Source organism: Pseudochaenichthys georgianus, chromosome 20, assembly GCF_902827115.2.
Source record: "Pseudochaenichthys georgianus chromosome 20, fPseGeo1.2, whole genome shotgun sequence".
Classification (NCBI taxonomy): Eukaryota; Metazoa; Chordata; class Actinopteri; order Perciformes; family Channichthyidae; genus Pseudochaenichthys; species Pseudochaenichthys georgianus.
Window position 1 is genome coordinate 20,817,735 of NC_047522.1, and position 19,539 is coordinate 20,837,273.

The following is a 19,539-nucleotide window of genomic DNA, read 5'->3' on the forward strand; positions in this document are numbered from 1 at the left end:
GTAGGCGGGACTTTGGTCACGCGACAATCATTATCACTGACATCTACTGATAACTGCTGACTTATGTGTATAAACTGTATTTATGTGTAGCTTTGGTTGCATTTTACTGCAGATTAAAGTTGTGCTAATTTTAAATTGTGTATAAACTTTTGGGAAGTTTAATCAACATCAATGTATCATATTCCACAAAATGATGTTATGTTTTCAGCGTTGATGTCCTTTGAGCAACAGCAGGCTGTCTCCAAAAATGAAATTCTTCATGAGCTCTGTGATGATGAATGTTCCAGTTGAGCCAAGAGAGGACTTTTTATATTGTTGATTTAGCTTTTTAGGAGATTTTCTCAACCCATAAATTGTTTGTCAGTTTATCAGATCTCCAAATCACCATATTTGGAGACACATAGTTTTGCAAAACTGTAGAAGCAGAATATGAAAAGTAACAAAAGTGTGTAACAAAACAAAAATGTGTAGTGGACCAGGACAAAATGCTTTTCTTATATTTAATATCAATAAAACAAGTGAGAAGGGGGAATTGCTGTTTAATGCATGTATAGCTGAAAGATTAAACGCATGTATTTACTTACTATATGTTGTGGCACCTGTTTGGTCATTTTTGTTCAAATAAAATTACAAAAACATTAAAAAATGCATTTATCATGAATATATATCTTAGAACATATAGTGTATGCTACTGTATGTGAGAGCATGAAGGAAAAACAAACATGAGTCTGTTTCACTGACAAAAGTATTTATACATAAAACATATACAGTCATAGGTTTACAATTTATGCAAAAGCTTATAAAACTCCTTCGCCCTCCTGTACATAAACATTAACACATTCACGTTTTTTGTATTGAAAACTACTGGATCATTTAAAAAAGATTCTAAGGGTTGCCAGTAGATGCTGCCTAATTTTAAGAGGTTACAACTTTTTGATATATATTTTCTAATACATTCATTTATTTTTGGGTTGTTTAAATGTTCTTTGTTTTGAAGACTCTTCCATAATGAAAAAATAAAATATATCATGACCACCGTGAATCATGAAATCCAGACTTATTATTAAAGTCTAAAGTTGTCTTAATGTAACAGATGATATCCTCTCCTTTTTCCAACGTTAAATCAGATGAAAGAAGATGCAGGTCTGTGTTCTTCTGGATTTCAGCATGCACTCTCTCATGTGCTTTATGAATTAATAAAATGAGAATCAGGAGGCACACGCGGTGAAACCAGAAGTCCTTTGCTTCAGAAACTTCTGCAGGAAACAGGTTCGGTCCTTAAGTGAGAGTGTAATTCAGATGAACTCTGAATGTAATCTTCAATTCTGAATGTCTTTATATAAAAACAGTTTTTTCTCCCGGTCAGAGCACCGTGGTCTCAGTCTGCAGGATGGACTGAGCTCGAGAGTTTCTGGGGAAGTGGGCAGAGTTTTCGGTGCCGTTCCTGCTCATTGACATAGCATGTGGTCTGTAGTCCCGCCCCACGTAGCGCTTGAGAGATAAACTCCTCCACGTCCTCCTCAGCTCGCTCTGGACCTTTATACACATACACAAAGCAGTATTTAGTGTGTGTGTGTGTGTGTGTGTGTGTGTGTGTGTGTGTGTGTGTGTGTGTGTGTGTGTGTGTGTGTGTGTGTGTGTGTGTGTGTGTGTGTGTGTGTGTGTGTGTGTGTGTGTGTGTGTGTGTGTGTGTGTGTGGGCTCACCTCGCTGTTTAGGAAACAATAAAGGACAGCCACAATTAAACCCTGAAACACACAAATACACCACGGTTACTGATTAGCATAGTTTTGTTGGTTTAAAAAGATTGCCTGTACTTCATTCATTAGGCGATAAGACTACTACTACATAACTCAAAACCCACCTGTTCAAACTGGCATTTTCTTTATAATCTGTAACCTTTGTCCTTTTGTGTCCTTTTGTAGTCAATTTCCTGTTGTTTGTCTTGTCTTACCCCGGCTGATACTTCACTAAATTCACTGTTTTAATTTGTAAGGTAAAATTGTAAATGTAAATTGTAAATCTGTAACCCTGTAAGGTGTCCTTGGGTGTTATGAAAGGCGCCCCCCAAAATAAATGTATTATTATTATTATTATTAAAAAAAATGTGTTCTGTAAAAAACTTGAGCTTGAGTTTTAAGGCGATCAAGACACAAACAAATAGCAAATAAAATTATAGTCAATAACTAATAGTAGACTAAATCAGGCAATTATGAACGGTCATGTCAGGAAGGACATTTATAGACGTCCATAAAGTTTCTACTTCAGATATACGGAGGCGTGTGGTGCAGTGGGTTGTGAGTTGGTGTTCGGATCAGGGGGTCACAGGTTCAAACCCCACTGCAGTCAGCATGTCGTTGTGTCCCTGAGATACTTCGCTCCTGTGTGGATTGCCCACAGTAATGAGTATGTAAGTCGCTTTGGATAAAAGCGTCTAACAAGTAATATAGTTCTGAATTAAATCCTTTAATCGTTACGTGTTACCTGGAAGGATCCGAGGGCGAGGTCAAAGAAGATCTTGATGTGATTCATGTTTTTGTCAGTGGGCTCCACCAGGTAGACAAACACCACGTAGTTCACTCCAAACAGAGGGATCAGCAGGAGGGTGGACTTGGCCAAACGTCTACAAAACACAAACACACACATAGTTACACACTCAATACATAACATTTATGTATGGTCTAAATGTGCTATTGGCAACACATTTGTTTGCAGTGTTTTGTTTAGTGAAAGGGCAGAATTGTGTTCCTTCTCTCCATCAGAAATTGTAGGATATTGTGTTTATTTTCATTATAAAACATTTTTTAGGCTGCCGATAGTTCCCCATGTTACCTAAAAGCCCTCTTTAAATAAATATACCTGTATTGCGATTGCTCATTTCCTCCGACATCAGTGCAGCGCAGTTTCTGCACCAGGATGCGGATGATGCTGATGAACAGGAGGAAGTTGATCTTGTAGAGAAACACGAAAGAAAGGGAGACAAATCTAAACCTTCTAGTAAATAACGTTTTTTATCCAACTCCAGAAAGACCAGGATACTAAATAAGTGATTTAATGGACTAAAAGGATAATGAGTAGCAATAAACAAAAATAAATCAAGACACAAAAACTAAAGTTATAACCTTATTATATTAAGATGTTGGTGCAAAACTCACGATGACAGACACCATGATGGGCCAGTTTATCAGCCGGTTGGGGATAGGGTTCTCATTCATCTCCCAACACCTGAAAACAAGAACAAATATCAGTGTTGTTACCCACCTCAAATGATCAAATATTTATCTTTATTTACATTAAACTTTTTAAATGTACTTTTTAAACCTTAAACATCTGAGAAAATTCATCCTACATTTGAAGTCTGCATTCATTCCTTAAGCAACAACACTATAATGTTTCTTGTTTTTGTATGACCTGTATTTCATAATTTCAATTCTTTGTAATTTTATCTAATAAGGTTTTTCTTCATGTTTTCTTTAATCTTGTGTGCAGCGCTGATAGAGGCCACCAGAGGCTGACAGGCGTCACCGACTCACCGCGTGTCCTCCAGGTTTATCCTGCATATGATCCACGCTACCATGAAAACAAAAGGGATTCCTGAGGGAGGAGAGAAAGTCTGTTTAGACTCTCAGTCTGCACAACCTCACGAGGTGCCAGGCAGGAAACATGATGTCTTCGCGCACGCACACACACACACGCACGCACACACACACACACACACACACACACACACACACACACACACACACACACACACACACACACACACACACACACACACACACACACACACACACACACATCTGGAGCTGAATGTTTATGCATTAGGGAGGAAGTGTTGGTAAAGTGGTGATGGATGATGGAGGGAGGAGTAGCATGGCAGCAGAACAGACCTGAGCCAACACAGAGGAGCCAGGAGAATGTCTACCACCCGACCTTTTCATCAATCTGCTGATCTACTGATATGTTTACACCTTTGCATGGATTTAACAAAGAATATGTAACATGTTTATTTGAATAAGAGATGTTGGTGTGCAGATTTTTTAACAATCAGACGGAGCTGGGCAAGCTTTCTCCCACTGTTAGCAGTTTTTATACTAAGCTAAACTAAGCAGCTACTGAGTATCACTTTACATTTACAATACAGGCTTCGATCTTCTCATCTTAGTCAAGAAAAATCATATGTCTGAGAAGGCTGTGATTGAGTTAAAACCATTATGTGTAGATGTGTTCTTGGTGATTATGACACCTGTCAAATCAACCTGGGTTTTGGTTTATACAAAAATTCAAAGGGAAGCAGTGTATGTGTTATTTATAAATGCATTCATTTCGAACTATATCCACATTTAAATCTGAGTCTCGATAAATGAGTTTCAGGTCATCCTAATCCATTGGACTGCCAACACAGTTCAAACAGGCGGATACATTTGTTATTCTTCCTGCAAACAACAACATCATTCACCATCTGGCTTGCAGTCTGTACAGTAGTAGCAACAGCATTTTTTTAAATAGTAACTTTGATATTAACAGTCCATATTAAAACAATAGAAAGACTAGAACACTCGTCATTATATATCCTGTAGTATAGTAAGGAACAATGAAAACAGGCTAGTCTGGCTAATCACTATAAGATTTTAAACATATTTTCCCAACACCAACAAACATATGAAAACTAAAAACATGTCCCATAGCCCCTGCTGTGGTGCAGCGTACCCCAGCCGATGAGCATGTAGCTGGAGAGGCGGGTGGAGTAGCGGTGGATGACGAGCAGCAGCGTGTGCAGGTACAGACCCTCCACCAGCAGCCAGAAGAAGTTGGCCATGATGAAGTAGTTGAAGAAGACCAGGCTGGCCTTGCAGCCCACCTACAACAACAACAACAACAACAACAACAACAACAACAACAACACACTTCATTACAATAAAAGACAACAATAACACTGCATATAATGATGTGAATGTGTGTGTGAGGTCACCAGCGAGGGCTGCGTGCTGCAGTCTGTGTTGTGGTCGTCTGAGAAGAGCAGCTCGTCTTTAATGAGCACGGCAACGGCTCGCAGCATGAAGGACAAAAACAAGTTCAGATGGATGAAGTTCCTCGTGCAGTGGAGCCTCCTGTACGCGCACGCACGCACACACACACACACACACACACACACACACACACACACACACACACACACACACACACACACACACACACACGCGTGCACACACACACACACACACACAGGCATGAGGAGAAGTGTGTTTACAGAGGGTGTGGTGGTGTGAGGGATGTGCTATCTGAGCGCGTTGATAGCAGCTGAGGGCACAGCTGGAGTTGATCCAGCAGACTCTACAGCAAACTGTTATCACCCTGAGAGCTCTGTGTGTGTGAGGACGCATGTGCATTTAACACTGTTTATATTATGAATCCTTTATATAGTATGAGTTAAAAGTGTGTCTTACTCATCTGTTCAACATAGCCTTCCAACAATAACTCACTCTCCCTCCCCGCACTGCAATGTTACACTTCCATTTCTGCCCCATTTTTTTATGTCTTGTCCTTATGTTTCTTTGTAAAGCGACCTTAAGGTTATGAAAGGCGCTATATAAATTCAAGTTATTATTATTATTGCTTTTGACAGTCAGAAAAATACTAGGGTCTGTGCACAGTATTTGGTGTCTCACACAAATATTGAACTTTAAACTGTCAACTATCATTGGAGATTTAAATGTAAAATAAGCATACATTAATGAATTAAAGTCGATTGGCTGTTCTCTAGTAAATGGTGACATTTACTGCTTTGTGGATATCTAATGTATCAGACGTGTTTGACAACCTTTTGTTTTTCAGCTATACATATGGAATTATAACAAATCAATGGAACTGAAAGCATGCAGGATGATTTTGTTTAGGCAAAAAAAAAATGTACGGAATATTCTTAAAATAAAAGTATACAGCGTACGCAGAAGACACCAGTGTTGTTTTATTCATATTCAACCAGTTTTATGGTTGGAAATGTGGGTCTTGTGTGTGTGTGTGTGTGTGTGTGTGTGTGTGTGTGTGTGTGTGTGTGTGTGTGTGTGTGTGTGTGTGTGTGTGTGTGTGTGTGTGTGTGTGTGTGTGTGTGTGTGTGTGTGTGTTTGTGTTACCTGAACAAGCAGATGATGATGGTGCTGGTGAGCAGAGTGATGAGGGACAGGCTGTGGCCCAGAGTGGAGAGGATCCTCACCACTCTGTAGAAGATCAGCTAAACACACACACACACACACACACACACACACACACACACACACACACACACACACACACACACACACACACACACACACACACACACACACACACACACACACACACAGGAAACACATTGAGTTAGACAAATGTATAAGTAAACAACTATTACAATTAAGTAGTTTAAGCTCAACTGCATCAATAGTTAATGTAACCTGGTTTTGGTTAAGGACAATTACAGCCACTGGAGGGCGCTGCTCTATCATCTATTCTTTCATCCACATACAGTAGAACGAGCTGCCTGAATAATTATTGTTTACACCTCCAACAAGTAAACAAAGCTGTTGCCTGGTGACAAAAACATCAGGAGCATTGTGCGTTCATAGATCTGATGATGAGGGCTCCCCTTCAACCTGCGGCCAATCAGAAACGAGTATTCTCTGTGATTATGGATCTTTTCTCATGCCTCTGAGGAATAGATCCACGGCAGAGGTTTCTAAAAATTACTTTCTTAGCACGTTTGATTAAGTAATGATCTTTAGATGAGTTCAGGTTGATTCCCTGCCAAAAAAGACAAATACATCTCCTCAGTTCAGCCATTTCCAGGCCCGTTTCCCACACAGTGATACAGCAGGAAGATGAACAAGTCATCATCAACATCACTCATTGAGCGTCTGGGGTCTCATGTGCCTTTTTACAGCAGGGAGCGGCTCTTTCACAATAAAAACGGCATCGGGATAGGATTCTGGTCCATTTCAAAACGGCTCTAAAACACGCAGACACAGAGATGGATCTATACTTAAGAGCCTTGAATTACTGTCTGGCGTGTGTGTCTGTCTGTGTGTGTGTGTGTATGTGTGTGTGAGTGAGTGAGTGTGTCGGTGCCTGCCGTTCATCGCTCTCTCATCATGTATAAACAACATTCCCCATGCCTGAAACCATCTGGCAATAAAGCGGACATTCACATACTCTCACTCAGTGTATACATTTGGACATGCATGAGATGGTGTACTTTAACACACACACACACACACACACACACACACACACACACACACACACACACACACACACACACACACACACACACACACACACACACACACACACACACACACACACACGGTTACCCCCCCTTCCCTTTAAAATGCTTTTTTATTTCATCCACATCTTTAAGACCCAGACACATGTTTAGAACCTCCAATAAATAATCATCACTACATACAAAGCATTCATGTCAAAGATAGGGTTAAGATAAGGTTAAGATAAGTCATACAAGTACATGCAACTTATATATAGAATATTATTATATTATTATATTATTTAAACTTTGTTCCCCTTTCAATAACACATCTCGCACTATTGTATGTGTATAGTATTCTTTGTTTTGGTAGTAAGATGGTCCATTACAGTGTAGTCCAACATATTCTGTATATTTTATATTGTGTAATTTATAGATACCCCATGGATATTCATCTTTCTATGTTAATATGTATATATTATTACACAAGATTACACAAGTACTGAGACAAATACATATGACAGAAAAAGGCTAAAGTATATACAGTATGAACAGTATGTATGGGTATTAACAGTAGCATAGAGAGCGTATACACTATACAGCCGGTATAAATAAAGACAGTTATATGGACACACTGTAGATAGAATACATTTACATACACTATAGAACGTAAATTACACTTTTGTATACAATATGAATAAATATGTGTATGCTACAGAATATGTTGCATATTCTATTTATTTTAATATGCAATGCCTTGTAACCATGCTGCTTTAACAGAAGAATTTCACAATTTGGGATTAATAAAGTAAATCTAATCTAAGATAAAGCAAGGCAAGGCAAGGCAAGTTTATTTATATAGCACTTTTCAACACAAGGCAATTCAAAGTGCTTTACAAAAAATTAAAGACATTAAGAAAATGGCATTTAAAAATCAGTCATTAAAAAGAAAAGCTAATAAAATAAACATTAAAAGAAAAAAACATGGATAAAAGTTACAGTGCAGTTTAAGATGTGAATAGTTCAATTAAAAGCAGCGGCAAAAATAAAAGTCTTTAGTCTGGATTTAAAAGTAGTCAGAGTTGCAGCGGACCTGCAGGTTTCTGGGAGTTGGTTCCAGATATTTGGAGCATAATAACTGAACGCTGCTTCTCCATGTTTAGTTCTGACTCTGGGGACAGAAAGCTGACCAGTCCCTGAAGACCTGAGAGATCTGGATGGTTCATAGTTTAGCAGGAGGTCAGAAATGTATTTTGGGCCTAAACCATTCAGTGCTTTATAAACCAGCAGCAGTATTTTGAAATCTATTCTTTGGCACACAGGAAGCCAGTGTAAAGACTTCAGAGCTGGAGTGATGTGATCCACTTTCTTAGTGTCAGTGAGGACTCGAGCAGCGGCGTTCTGAATCAGCTGCAGCTTCCTAATAGATTTTTTAGTGAGACCTGTGAAGACACCATTGCAGTAGTCGAGTCTACTGAAGATAAAAGCATGGATACGTTTTTCCAAATCCTGCTGTGACATTAGTCTTTTAATCCTAGAGATATTCTTTAGGCTGATTTAGTAATTGTTTTAATGTGACTGTTGAAACTCAGGTCAGAGTCCATGACTACACCTAGATTTCTGGCTCTATCTGTTGTTTTGAACATTGCAGACTGAAGCTCAGCGCTAACTTTTATACATTCTGCCTTGGCTCCAAAAACCATTACCTCAGTTTTATCTTTGTTAGATAAAAGGAAATTCCATTGTGGCATTCTCAGTTTTAGAGAAGTAATGGATTTCAGTTCTATTTCCACTGCTCTCTGTCCACACACACACACACACACACACACACACACACACACACACACACACACACACACACACACACACACACACACACACACACACACACACACACACACACACACACACACACACACACACACACACACACACACACACACACACACACACACACACACACACACACACACACACACACACATCTCCTTCATAATGCGCCTTCTCCTCGTTTCTCGTTTTCCCAGCATTCACGATTATCCGTAAATCATACAAACAAAGCCAAAACGTTGATTTATCTGTTTTCCCGTTTTGGTTTAAAAACTGAATAACGTCGGGTTTTTTGGTTTTCTGTTTTTCCGAAAAACCAAAAAACGACACCGGTTCTTTTTTAAACGTTGTTAATGTTTTGGATGCATATTGTTTTAGTATTTGTTCAGGCTGTTACATACAATTAGCCTCTGTTGCTATACCTGCTGGTAGCGAGTAAATATTAAAATCAGTTAAAATTGACAACCGGTCCGCGATTTTTTTTTTTATGGATCTGCCGGTCCATGGCACAATAAGAAAGCCAGCCAGCATGCTCCCACAGAGATATGAGAGAACACACACACACACACACACACACACACACGCACGCACGCACGCACGCACGCACGCACGCACGCACGCACGCACGCACGCACGCACGCACGCACGCACGCACGCACGCACACACACACACACACACACACACACACACACACACACACACACACACACACACACACGTGAGGATACACAGACAGTGACAGCCTGGCATCACAGTCTCATTCCTGCCTGTGATTCTCAGGCCTGAGGCGGATGATGACCTGCCGGCTCGGGTCACTGCAGCCACATTTCCTTCTATGTCCACAAAACGCCTCCCTCCATCCTTCTGTCTTCCTCTCTGACACCGCAGAATGAAAGCGATGCTCAACTGCAGGCTGAGCAGCTTCCTGGCCGCGAGAGGAGACTAAATCTGTCGACTGACTTGGTGTTCTGCTCCTGTGTGCCGTCGACGGTTTTAAATCAAGGCAATTGATTTGAGTAACAAAATAATAGTCATGTATCCTAGAGGGGGGGGCATGAAAATAGTAGCATGACCTTAAAGAAGCCGAAAGGGGTGGTGGCTGATATCGGAATGAGGATTATTAATTAAAAGTATCAATGAATTAATACTCTCTTTTTGTGTAATCCCTCAAATGCACACGCGCACACACACACACACACACACCCCCCCCCAATGTTTTAGTTTTCTTTTGTTGTCTCCATGTATATTTTGTAATTTGTTTTTTGTCTTTACTTGTAAATGCCCCTTACTGTCTTCTGTATATATGTGACTGTTGCGTGCCAGGCAGGCTGTACTGGTGTGGTTTTCCTTCCCTCCTGTGTTTCTCTCTTCTCCCTGTCTTCTGCACAGCTGATCAGCAGCTGATCGGTATCTGCCTGTGCACCTGAGTCTGATGGCTGATTGGATCCTCTCAGCTGGCCTATCAGCAGCCAGGGCCGACCATAAAGGAGGCACCCAGGAAGTCTTCTCGCTCTCTCACTCTGGGCCTGTTACTGATTGAGGAGCCTGTAATTGACTGCAGTGTTTAGCAACTCATTATCTTTGTATTGTCTGACCTTTTTGAAAGTGTATGTGTTGAGAGGTGGAGGAGTTCGGTAAGTCTGGGGTACCCTGTCCATTTCTCACCACGTAGCTAACTAATGTTTAGACACACTAGGTTAGCGGATTGTTGCCACCCCTGTATATTGTTTTGTCAATTTCTTCGTAGTTTGCTTAGTGAGGGTTTTTGTTTGAGTTTTGGTTTCAAAGGATAGATGTAGAGATAGGCCTGGTTTTGTTATGCTTGTTTCCAGTGGCGGCCGGCGCTAGGGGCGCCGCCCCACCTCTTGCCAGATACAAAATAAAAAATAAACATTAAATAAAAAAATATATATTTAAAAAAAATTTTATATTTTAATTTTTAATGAACAAGGTAAATATCATACCATTAGTATCACAAAAATGTATAATCTACAATACAATCTCGTTTAAAATGGTGTTACGATGTCTAAAGTTACTGATAAGTCACCTGTTTCCTGCCTGGCCTTGCCCATGGCATTAGTTTATCATTACGGGGCAGAGCCCCCGAGCGAAACAGCAGCAACCAGCAGGTTGCAAAAGTCTCAATAGTAAACTGTGCCGCCGAAACATAATTTCAGCCAATCAGCGCCGTCAAATATTTTGGTCACGTGGGCGCTCAGGTTGGCGCCCATGTTGCTTACGTGCGTTGACGTGATTTGTTTTTTAGACTCGTGAGTAACCAAGGTGACGCAGTATTTGGATGAGAATGGTGTGCAGGTGGAGTCGCCGGAGCCTCGGTCCGCCCAAGAGCTACTCTCCAATCCTTTTGAAAGGAGAAGTTTGGGAGATAAATTGATACTTAAAGACCTTGGACCGGACCAACCCGATTTGTATATATCACAGCAGGCTCGTGAAAAAGACAACGTATCAACAAGGCTTCTCACATGGCTAGCTGGATGCAAACAGGTAAATGCTATCTTTTGTTTCACATGCTTGCTCTTCAAACAGCCGGGGACAGATACGATCTGTTCAGAAACTAGACAAAAGTTAAACAAGTACAAACCACAGACTGTCTGTGTCATGGAGAATACAGTCGCTGGTTTATTTATGTCTGTAGGCCGTTGTTGTGAGTGTGGACGGTCGGAGCATATATAGCGTTAGCTTAGCCAAGCTCCATTCAGGGAACAAGCATTCTAAAAGGTTTTTCGCCTGCCGTCTGTCTGCAGACTTGTCAAAGCATTAATTCATGGTTTTTACTAACCGGTATCAGTATGTTGTTACGTCGGCATCATTTAGAAACGTGTATTACAATTTAATCACGGTAAAATATGTTCATGTTGTTGTAGCTCCCGAGCCAGCGCGTCTTGTTTGAATGATGCGAGTAAACACAGCTGACAGCTGCGGTGAAACTCGAGCGACTGGAGCGATGCGATAGGAGCGTTTAGAGCGAAGCGAATATTCGCATCGCGTCCGGTCTGAACGCAGCATTAAAGCGAGCTCCACGCTGCACTGGAAACGCGCCATTACATCACCAGAAGTCCTAATTTAAGGGGTCATTTGTCCCAAAAAAATTTTTTTTACTCTATCAATAGCCCCACCAAAAATATTTTCTACCAGCCGCCACTGCTTGTTTCTTTTGTTTGGCACAATCCTTTGACTCCTCCCTCCTCACCAACAGAGTGTTTCAGTTATATGTCTGTTCGGTTCTGGGTTTACAAAATAAACCTTTTGTAAACTGTTACGCTGACTCCCTCATTTTTATTGGTTGTATGTTATTGTCTCCAGGTCCCCTAGACCTTAGTGGGGACGTAACAAATGGGGTCTCGTCCGGGATATCTATTTTCCCGAGCTAAAAACAACCAATAATTGAGAAGTCATTGTGAGTGTTGTACATATCGAAAAATGGGTTTTGACTTACAGGACTTTATTGAGAGTCCAAGTGTTGATAAGTTGTATTCCTGTCGCAAAGATTACATGTTATATATTGCAGCTCACTTTAACATTACAGTAGACAAGTATAAAGTAAAAAAAAAGGGATGATAGAGAAAATCCTGCAAAAACTAGAGGAGTTAAAGATTCTTGTAATCCCAAGCATGTCAACTCAGCCTAGGGCTGAAGTGTCTATTGAAGATGATAGGGAAAGAGTATTAGCTACACCTAGAGTTGACAAGTTTAGTCCTGAAGCTCCTCCTGCAACGCTTCCTAGGTTTGAGGCTTTCTCTCCGGGTAGCTTAGGTGCACGTAGTGATGCCAAACTGAAAGTTCGTCTTGTCCGTCTTCAGCTGGAGGTCCAGGAGAAGGAAATGGTGCGTAGAGCGGACTATGAACACAAACTGCAGATTCGCAAGTTAGAAGCTGAGAAAGAAATCACGTTAAAGCGGCTTGAAGTTGATGCCCTGAGAATCTCCTCAGAGCAGACATTTGAGAGGTCAATACCTTCGCATACAGTCTCTCATACAAAAAGTTTTGATGTTAGTAAAAATATTGCTTTGGTGCCAACTTTTAGAGAGTCAGAGGTTGACTCATATTTGTGTGCTTTTGAGAGAATTGCTACCGCACTAGTCTGGCCTAAAGACATGTGGCCAATCCTACTTCAGTGCAAATTAGTAGGTAAGGCTCAGGAAGTGGTATCTTCACTTTCTTTGGACGAAAGCTTGCAGTACGAAGTGCTTAAAGAGTCGATATTGTGTGCTTGTAACGATCAACTATCTAAAATAGTTGTGTTAATTAAATGCACAAGGGGTTCTTGAATGAAATAATATTATAAAGGTAAACGGAAAATCTGCTCCTTAAACAAAATAAACAGACAGATTTCATGCATGGATCCATTATATTGACAGTTTTCCAAACAACACAAACAAAATTAAACAGTCCGCTCTGCGATACACAAAAAGTGTCTTTACTGCCTAATCCAGGCTATTGTTCATTGACCAAAAAGGCTGTTGCTCCTGCGCTAATCGGCGGCAAAAACAGAAATGTTTGTAGGCCTTTTCAGGCTATATTCCACACAAAAAAGGAAACACGAGGTCCTGCGTGGCACAAAGGAGCGATCTCACCCTGTGTCGGAGAGAATCTCTCTATCTGTGCGCGTTCTCTCCAAGGAGACGTGCTTCCAGGTCGGTCGATGCAATATCCACATACGGTTACTTTCAGTTACTTCCCCATTGCATTTTATCATATATACATGCTGAGAAAACGTAACTATCCCGCTGAATACCCACATTCACCACACACAGGCTTCCTCCTCCCGTGAGAACTACCCTTGGCATCCTGTTGACGCGCCCACTAAAAAGCCTCTGGGCGCGCCGCGACAGGTGAATATGCAAATGAGGCTTGCAGAACCCTCAAACCTTACATAAAAGTGGAAATTTTAACGACTGTAGTTGCGAGGATAATACACATGCATCATAGATTTTCATTTCATTTGAATCTAAACTACATGCTAACACTTTCCCCTGCCCCTACAGTTTATAAGAAACACTGAGATCAATCTGCGACTGTCACAGATCCCCCCCCCCCCCACCGGAGGTATGAGGGGCTGCACCCCGAAGTAGGGCTTTAGGTTGACCACATTGATAGTGTCCATTTTCTTGTTTTGGCCGTTCCACTTTATCTGGTAATTGATGGGGCCTAATTTTCTCACCACTGTAGCTGGACCCGACCATTTAGGCGCAAGCTTTGCTGAGAAGTTCTCTGATGCTTTAGAGAGTGGGTGAGTGCGGACCCAGACCAGGTCTCCCAGCAGGAGTTGTGCACCTCTCCTGTGGGTATTATAATACTTGGCGTGTCTGGCTTGGCATACTCCAACTCTCTTTTTTACTTGTTCCACCATCTTTTGTTGTCTTTCCAGTAGTGTATATGTAGGTTGATGAGGGGGAGGTGGAGGGCTGATCAACCTCTCCAGTGGGCCTTTCAGGGATCTTCCGAGTGCCAGGACTGCAGGTGTTTGCCCCGTTGTCTCATGATATGCAGCATTGACGGCAAAACGAAATTCCCTGATCCACTGATCCCAGTTCTTATGTTGTGTCCCCACATAAGAAGCAATCATCGTTTTGATGGTCCGGTTGGACCGTTCCGTGAGATTGGCTTGAGGATGATAGCTGGTGGTGAACTTGTGTGACTCCCCAGGATTTGCATAGGTTGGCCATTTCATGGCCAGTGAACTGCGCTCCCCGATCAGAAACCAACTCACGTGGGACACCGAAACGGGTGAAGATCTCATCTTTCAAGACGGCGACAATTTTGTGAGTTTTGCTGTCTTTTAGGGGAAACATCTCAACCCACTTTGTGAAATAATCCACAACCACGAGGAGAAAGCAATTGCCTTTTTTACTGCGAGGAAAAGGTCCCATAAGATCAATCCCCAGCTTTTCCCAGGGCTCCTCCACCGGGGTAGGCTGCATAAACCCCGCTGGTTTTTGATTATCCGCTTTGTAGGCCTGGCAGGTGTTGCAACACTTTACATGGGCCCACACATCCCATCCTAACACAACCTGACCACTCAATTCCTTTTGAGACAGACGCTAGTGACGCCGGTTTGAGTGCAGCCCCACGTTGGCCCCCAGGATCCATGCATGAAATCTGTCTCTGTTTATTTTGTTTAAGGAGCAGATTATCCGTTTAGTATTTCTGTTTACCTTTATAATATTATTTCATTCAAGAACCCCTTGTGCGTTTAATGAACACAACTATTTTAGATAGTTGATCGTTACAGATGGTGGCCAGTATGGGGAATGAAATGTGATTTAAAAATCTATTATTTAAAGAGAACATTTTTGGAGATTTTTGAAACTGCCAATTGGCATATTTTTGTTTACTGAGACACTAAGCCTATGTGTTGAATTGTATTGATTGGATGAGAAAAGAAAAACGTGTTCTGTACTTGTGTAAAATAACCATAGTCAGGCAATGGCTTCTGAAGAAAATGTACAACAGAATAGGGAAGCACAATTAGAAGAGAATGAGTCTGAAGAAGGTAGTATAGTACAGGAGACCAGTGGGCAACACCATGAAAACAGAGGTGATGCATGGATAACAAGAAGAAGATCTATTACTGATATTATCTCTTTGATCGGTTCTCTTTACATATCTGATGCAGAGCAGGAGGAAAGTATAGGAGATTGGGATAATGCATCTTACCATGCATATCCTACTCTTGCATCTTTCTCCACAGACTTGGGAACAGTTATAGAGAGTTAACTCCCTTGAGGCTGATTTTAGAGATTCAGTTAATAGTGCGCTAAACCGAGATGATAGCATCAGAGGCTTTTCATGCAGCTTTCCTACCTCCTGATTACCTCATGGAAGTGGAGGAGAAGTTGAGGGATATGGTGCAGGTACCCGAACAGTGTTTGAGGGATTTTGCCTATGATTACCGAGCCCTTTGTCTACGATGGAAACCCGATATCACCGAGGCGGAGTTGGTGAGGTAAAATACTCAACAACTGTAATCCCAGAATAGCTGGTTGTCTTCGGGGCACTGTCAGAACCGTGGACCAACTGGTGTCAATAGGCACATTAGTGGAAAAAGATTGCACAGCTGAAAAAGAATATTGGGGGAAAGTGGAACAACAAAAAGCAAAAGAGAAATTGAACAAAAGGCCCCAGGAAAAGTGGAGCGCTAAGAAACCTGCTGATGTAGTGACCATAGTGCAGAGAGGGAAGAAAATCCAGTAAGTCTCCTACATGTCCCTGTAGAGGTGAGAGGAATGCAGTGTAAAGCCGTTTTTGACACTGCATGTACATACTACAATGGCTGGATGTAGTCCGTAAAGGAGAGCAACTGAAGACCAGTGAGAACCAAAGCTTTGCTTTGGCTGATGGGAAGACATGCCATGGAGCCTTAGGAAAGGTACAGCTACTCTACGGCTGGCATGACATGATGTGGTCGCTAGAAACATACATCATCGATGACGAAAACCTGGCATTCTCCATCATTCTAGGCTCGGACTTCCTTACCAAGACCTCAACCATTATCAACCTGGGAGGCAGAACATATGGAGTAAAGGGGCCAAGGGATTACGTGTTCTATTCATTCCTTTCGCAACCTGCTGAGATCCCGGCAGCTCACCCCAGTGTTAGTCTCATAATAGCACTTCCGCTATCCAAGTCATTTCCTATTCAAGAAGAGACTGCCCCAGATCTTTCAGCTCATCCACCAGAGGTTAGAGAAATCTTGAAGGCTTGGCCAAAGGTGTGTTCAGGCAGTTTAGGGAAAACCGGGTAGAAATACCAGGATCCATCATCCATGCATGAAATCTGTCTGTTTATTTTGTTTAAGGAGCAGATTATCCGTTTAGTATTTCTGTTTACCTTTATAGTATTATTTCATTCAAGAACCCCTTGTGCGTTTAACACAACTATTTTAGATAGTTGATCGTTACAAGCTTGTGCCGGAGGCCTACAGACAAAAGACATTTGTTGAGTTTGCTCGAGAGAAGGGCATTCTCTTTGATAAATGGAGTGCGGCTAATGAAGTGAAGGATCATTTTGAGAGTCTTCGTCAGTTACTTCTCTTGGAAGATTTTAAGAATTCTTTGCCTGAAAGGATGGTGATATTCTTAGATGAACAAAAGGTCACTTCACTGGCTAAGGCAGCTGTTTTAGCAGATGAATTTATGCTCACTCACAAGACTGTTTTCTTCACCCTTGCGCCCAGATAGAGCTTCAATATCACAAACCGGAAGACCTGATCTTGGCCCAACAACTTCTGAAAGGTCTAGAGGACCACCATCACCTCCACGGGGCCCCGTGAGTGTAGCTACTGCCATAAAACAGGACACCTTATTTCAGGGTGTCATTTCTTAAAGCGTAAGCAACAATTTTCGCAACGCTTTCAGACGCCAAAAGGCATGGGACTCATTAAAGGAGTTTCCCTATCAGACATGGAAATGTCCCAGGAAGACGATGTACCTGATCCCTGTTTCAAACCCTTTATTTCCAAGGGCTTTGTTTCTTTAACTGGGGATCCTAAAGACCAGCTGCCATTACAGGTACTTAGGGACACAGGAGGTTCTCAGTCCATTATTAGAGAAGGCATCTTACCTTTAACCTCCAGTTCATCATGTGGATCAAGTGCTGTTGTTCAAGGGGTAGGCATGACACTAGTTGCGGCTCCTTTGCACAATGTTTATATTCACTCATCTCTTGTCAAAGGATTCTTTAAAGTAGCTGTCCTCCCTGCCTTGCCCATCAAAGGTGTTGATTTCATCCTCAGTAATGACTTGGCTGGGGGCAAAGTTAAGCCAGTACCTGAGGTCATTGATTCTCCGGATCTAAGTTTAGACGCAGAGAAATCAGCTGAAGTACCTCCCGAAATCTTTCCTGCTTGTGTTGTTACGAGGGCCCAGTCAAAGAAATACGGAGAGGACTTGTCTGATTCTTTTCTTGCTACAGGGCAGTTTCTTGAAGACGTGACTGTGTCGGATCGTCTGCCAGAGGAGGCCCGGTCTGCTGGTGCTGGATCACCCAGTAACAGCTCAGAGCTTGTACAACTGCCTGCCACTCGGGAAGAATTCATAGCAGCTCAGTTAAGTGATGAGACACTTTCTAAATGTCTCTTCTGTTATCAGTCAGGAAGAGGCCAAGTGTGAAGAAGAAGCCTTCATCACAGTTGGCATAGGGGTATGGTAAAAGGCACACTGAGGGTAACACACATTTGATCAAATAAAACCCAAGTCATTGTTTGTTCAAACCTAATTTATTGGAAGTCTTTTTGCAAGTAACCTGCTTACCCTCTCCTTCAAGGTTGTGAAGGCCAAACAGAGCCACAGAAAGAAGCAGCCTTAAGTAGAGGCTCAATCAGTGGGAACACCTGTGCGCAATTGGAGCATACCATGTAGTGCATGGGTGCGGGTGGCACTTTTCTTGCAAGTATAAAAATGTTATTGTTTGGGGCTTCTGTGGTCAAAGAGATAATATGTTGACCTATTTTGATTTGTTGTGTTTGGGTAATTTGTCTTGCATTGTGAATGTGTTTGTAGATTAGAATGACATTGGTTAGGGGTATAAATAGTGGATTATCCTATGGGGAGGGGCTTAACATGTATAAAACCCTGGCCTGTTTTGAGGGGAGTCTGACTGTGGCTGTAGAGCGGAGAGGTACCAGTTATATGTCCTCGACCTGTATGTATATAGGAGGGTTTTGATTTCTTCCTGTACAATCCTTGTTACTTTGTGTTTTTTCAGCATGTTGGTGTTAATAAAAGCACCTAAGGATACATTTTTGTTGACTCTAGCCATCTTATTTAATTCCTAGTTTTTTCATCGAACCTTTTTGTAACATATGGTGTCAGAAGTGGGATGGCCAGTCGCAAAAAGGGACGTGTTGTTAAAACACAAACTGGACTACGCTCTGAGCGAAAACTTTTTTTGAAGAAGGTTGAGGAATGGGACACAGCTGTGACGTCAGAGGAAGAAGGACTATCAATTAGTGTTGAAACCCAAGGGGCAAAACCGAAAATCCAGCAGCGGCAACCTGGGCCATCTCCAGGAGCGGGTCCCTCAACCGTTGACATTGTAAATATTGTCAGGGACTTCATAGCGGCTCAGCAGAGGAGAGATGATATCCTACAGGAGGAGCTCAGGGGCCTGCGGGTCTCAGTTGAGGCCTCCCAGCAGCCTGTACATCGCTACCGGGGGGGTCCAGACGTTGACGTTGGGCCTTCATTGATGTCTTCTCCTGACAGATTTGGTAATCCTTCTGGGGGTGTAGCGGCAGTTCATTGTAAGGAGCCAAAGATGCCAGTATATCAAAATGGTGAAGACATTGAAAATTACCTTCTACGCTTCGAACGCATGGCAAAGACATGGCAGTGGCCAAGGGAGGAATGGGCCTGTCGACTTGTCCCTTTGCTAACTGGAAAAGCCCTGGAGGCCTACACCGCGATGGATGAAGACATGTCCAACTGCTACCCAGATCTGAGGGAGGGGCT

At 42.0% G+C, this 19,539-nt stretch overlaps 1 protein-coding gene across 1 annotated transcript in view; it reads right to left on the minus strand.

Annotated features, from left to right (window-relative positions):
* Positions 1-731: 731 nt before the first annotated feature.
* LOC117466088 (vasoactive intestinal polypeptide receptor 2-like) overlaps positions 732-19,539 on the minus strand; it is a 59,454-nt gene continuing 40,646 nt past the window's right edge. Inside the window, exons 5-13 of the mRNA XM_034109232.1 lie at positions 6,134-6,231; positions 4,972-5,110; positions 4,710-4,860; positions 3,533-3,593; positions 3,155-3,224; positions 2,859-2,950; positions 2,484-2,622; positions 1,706-1,747; positions 732-1,536 (exon numbers count right to left, since the gene is read on the minus strand). Coding sequence (XP_033965123.1) covers positions 1,363-1,536; positions 1,706-1,747; positions 2,484-2,622; positions 2,859-2,950; positions 3,155-3,224; positions 3,533-3,593; positions 4,710-4,860; positions 4,972-5,110; positions 6,134-6,231 — 966 coding nt within the window. The 3' untranslated portion in view covers positions 732-1,362. The remainder of the gene's footprint in view (positions 1,537-1,705; positions 1,748-2,483; positions 2,623-2,858; positions 2,951-3,154; positions 3,225-3,532; positions 3,594-4,709; positions 4,861-4,971; positions 5,111-6,133; positions 6,232-19,539) is intronic.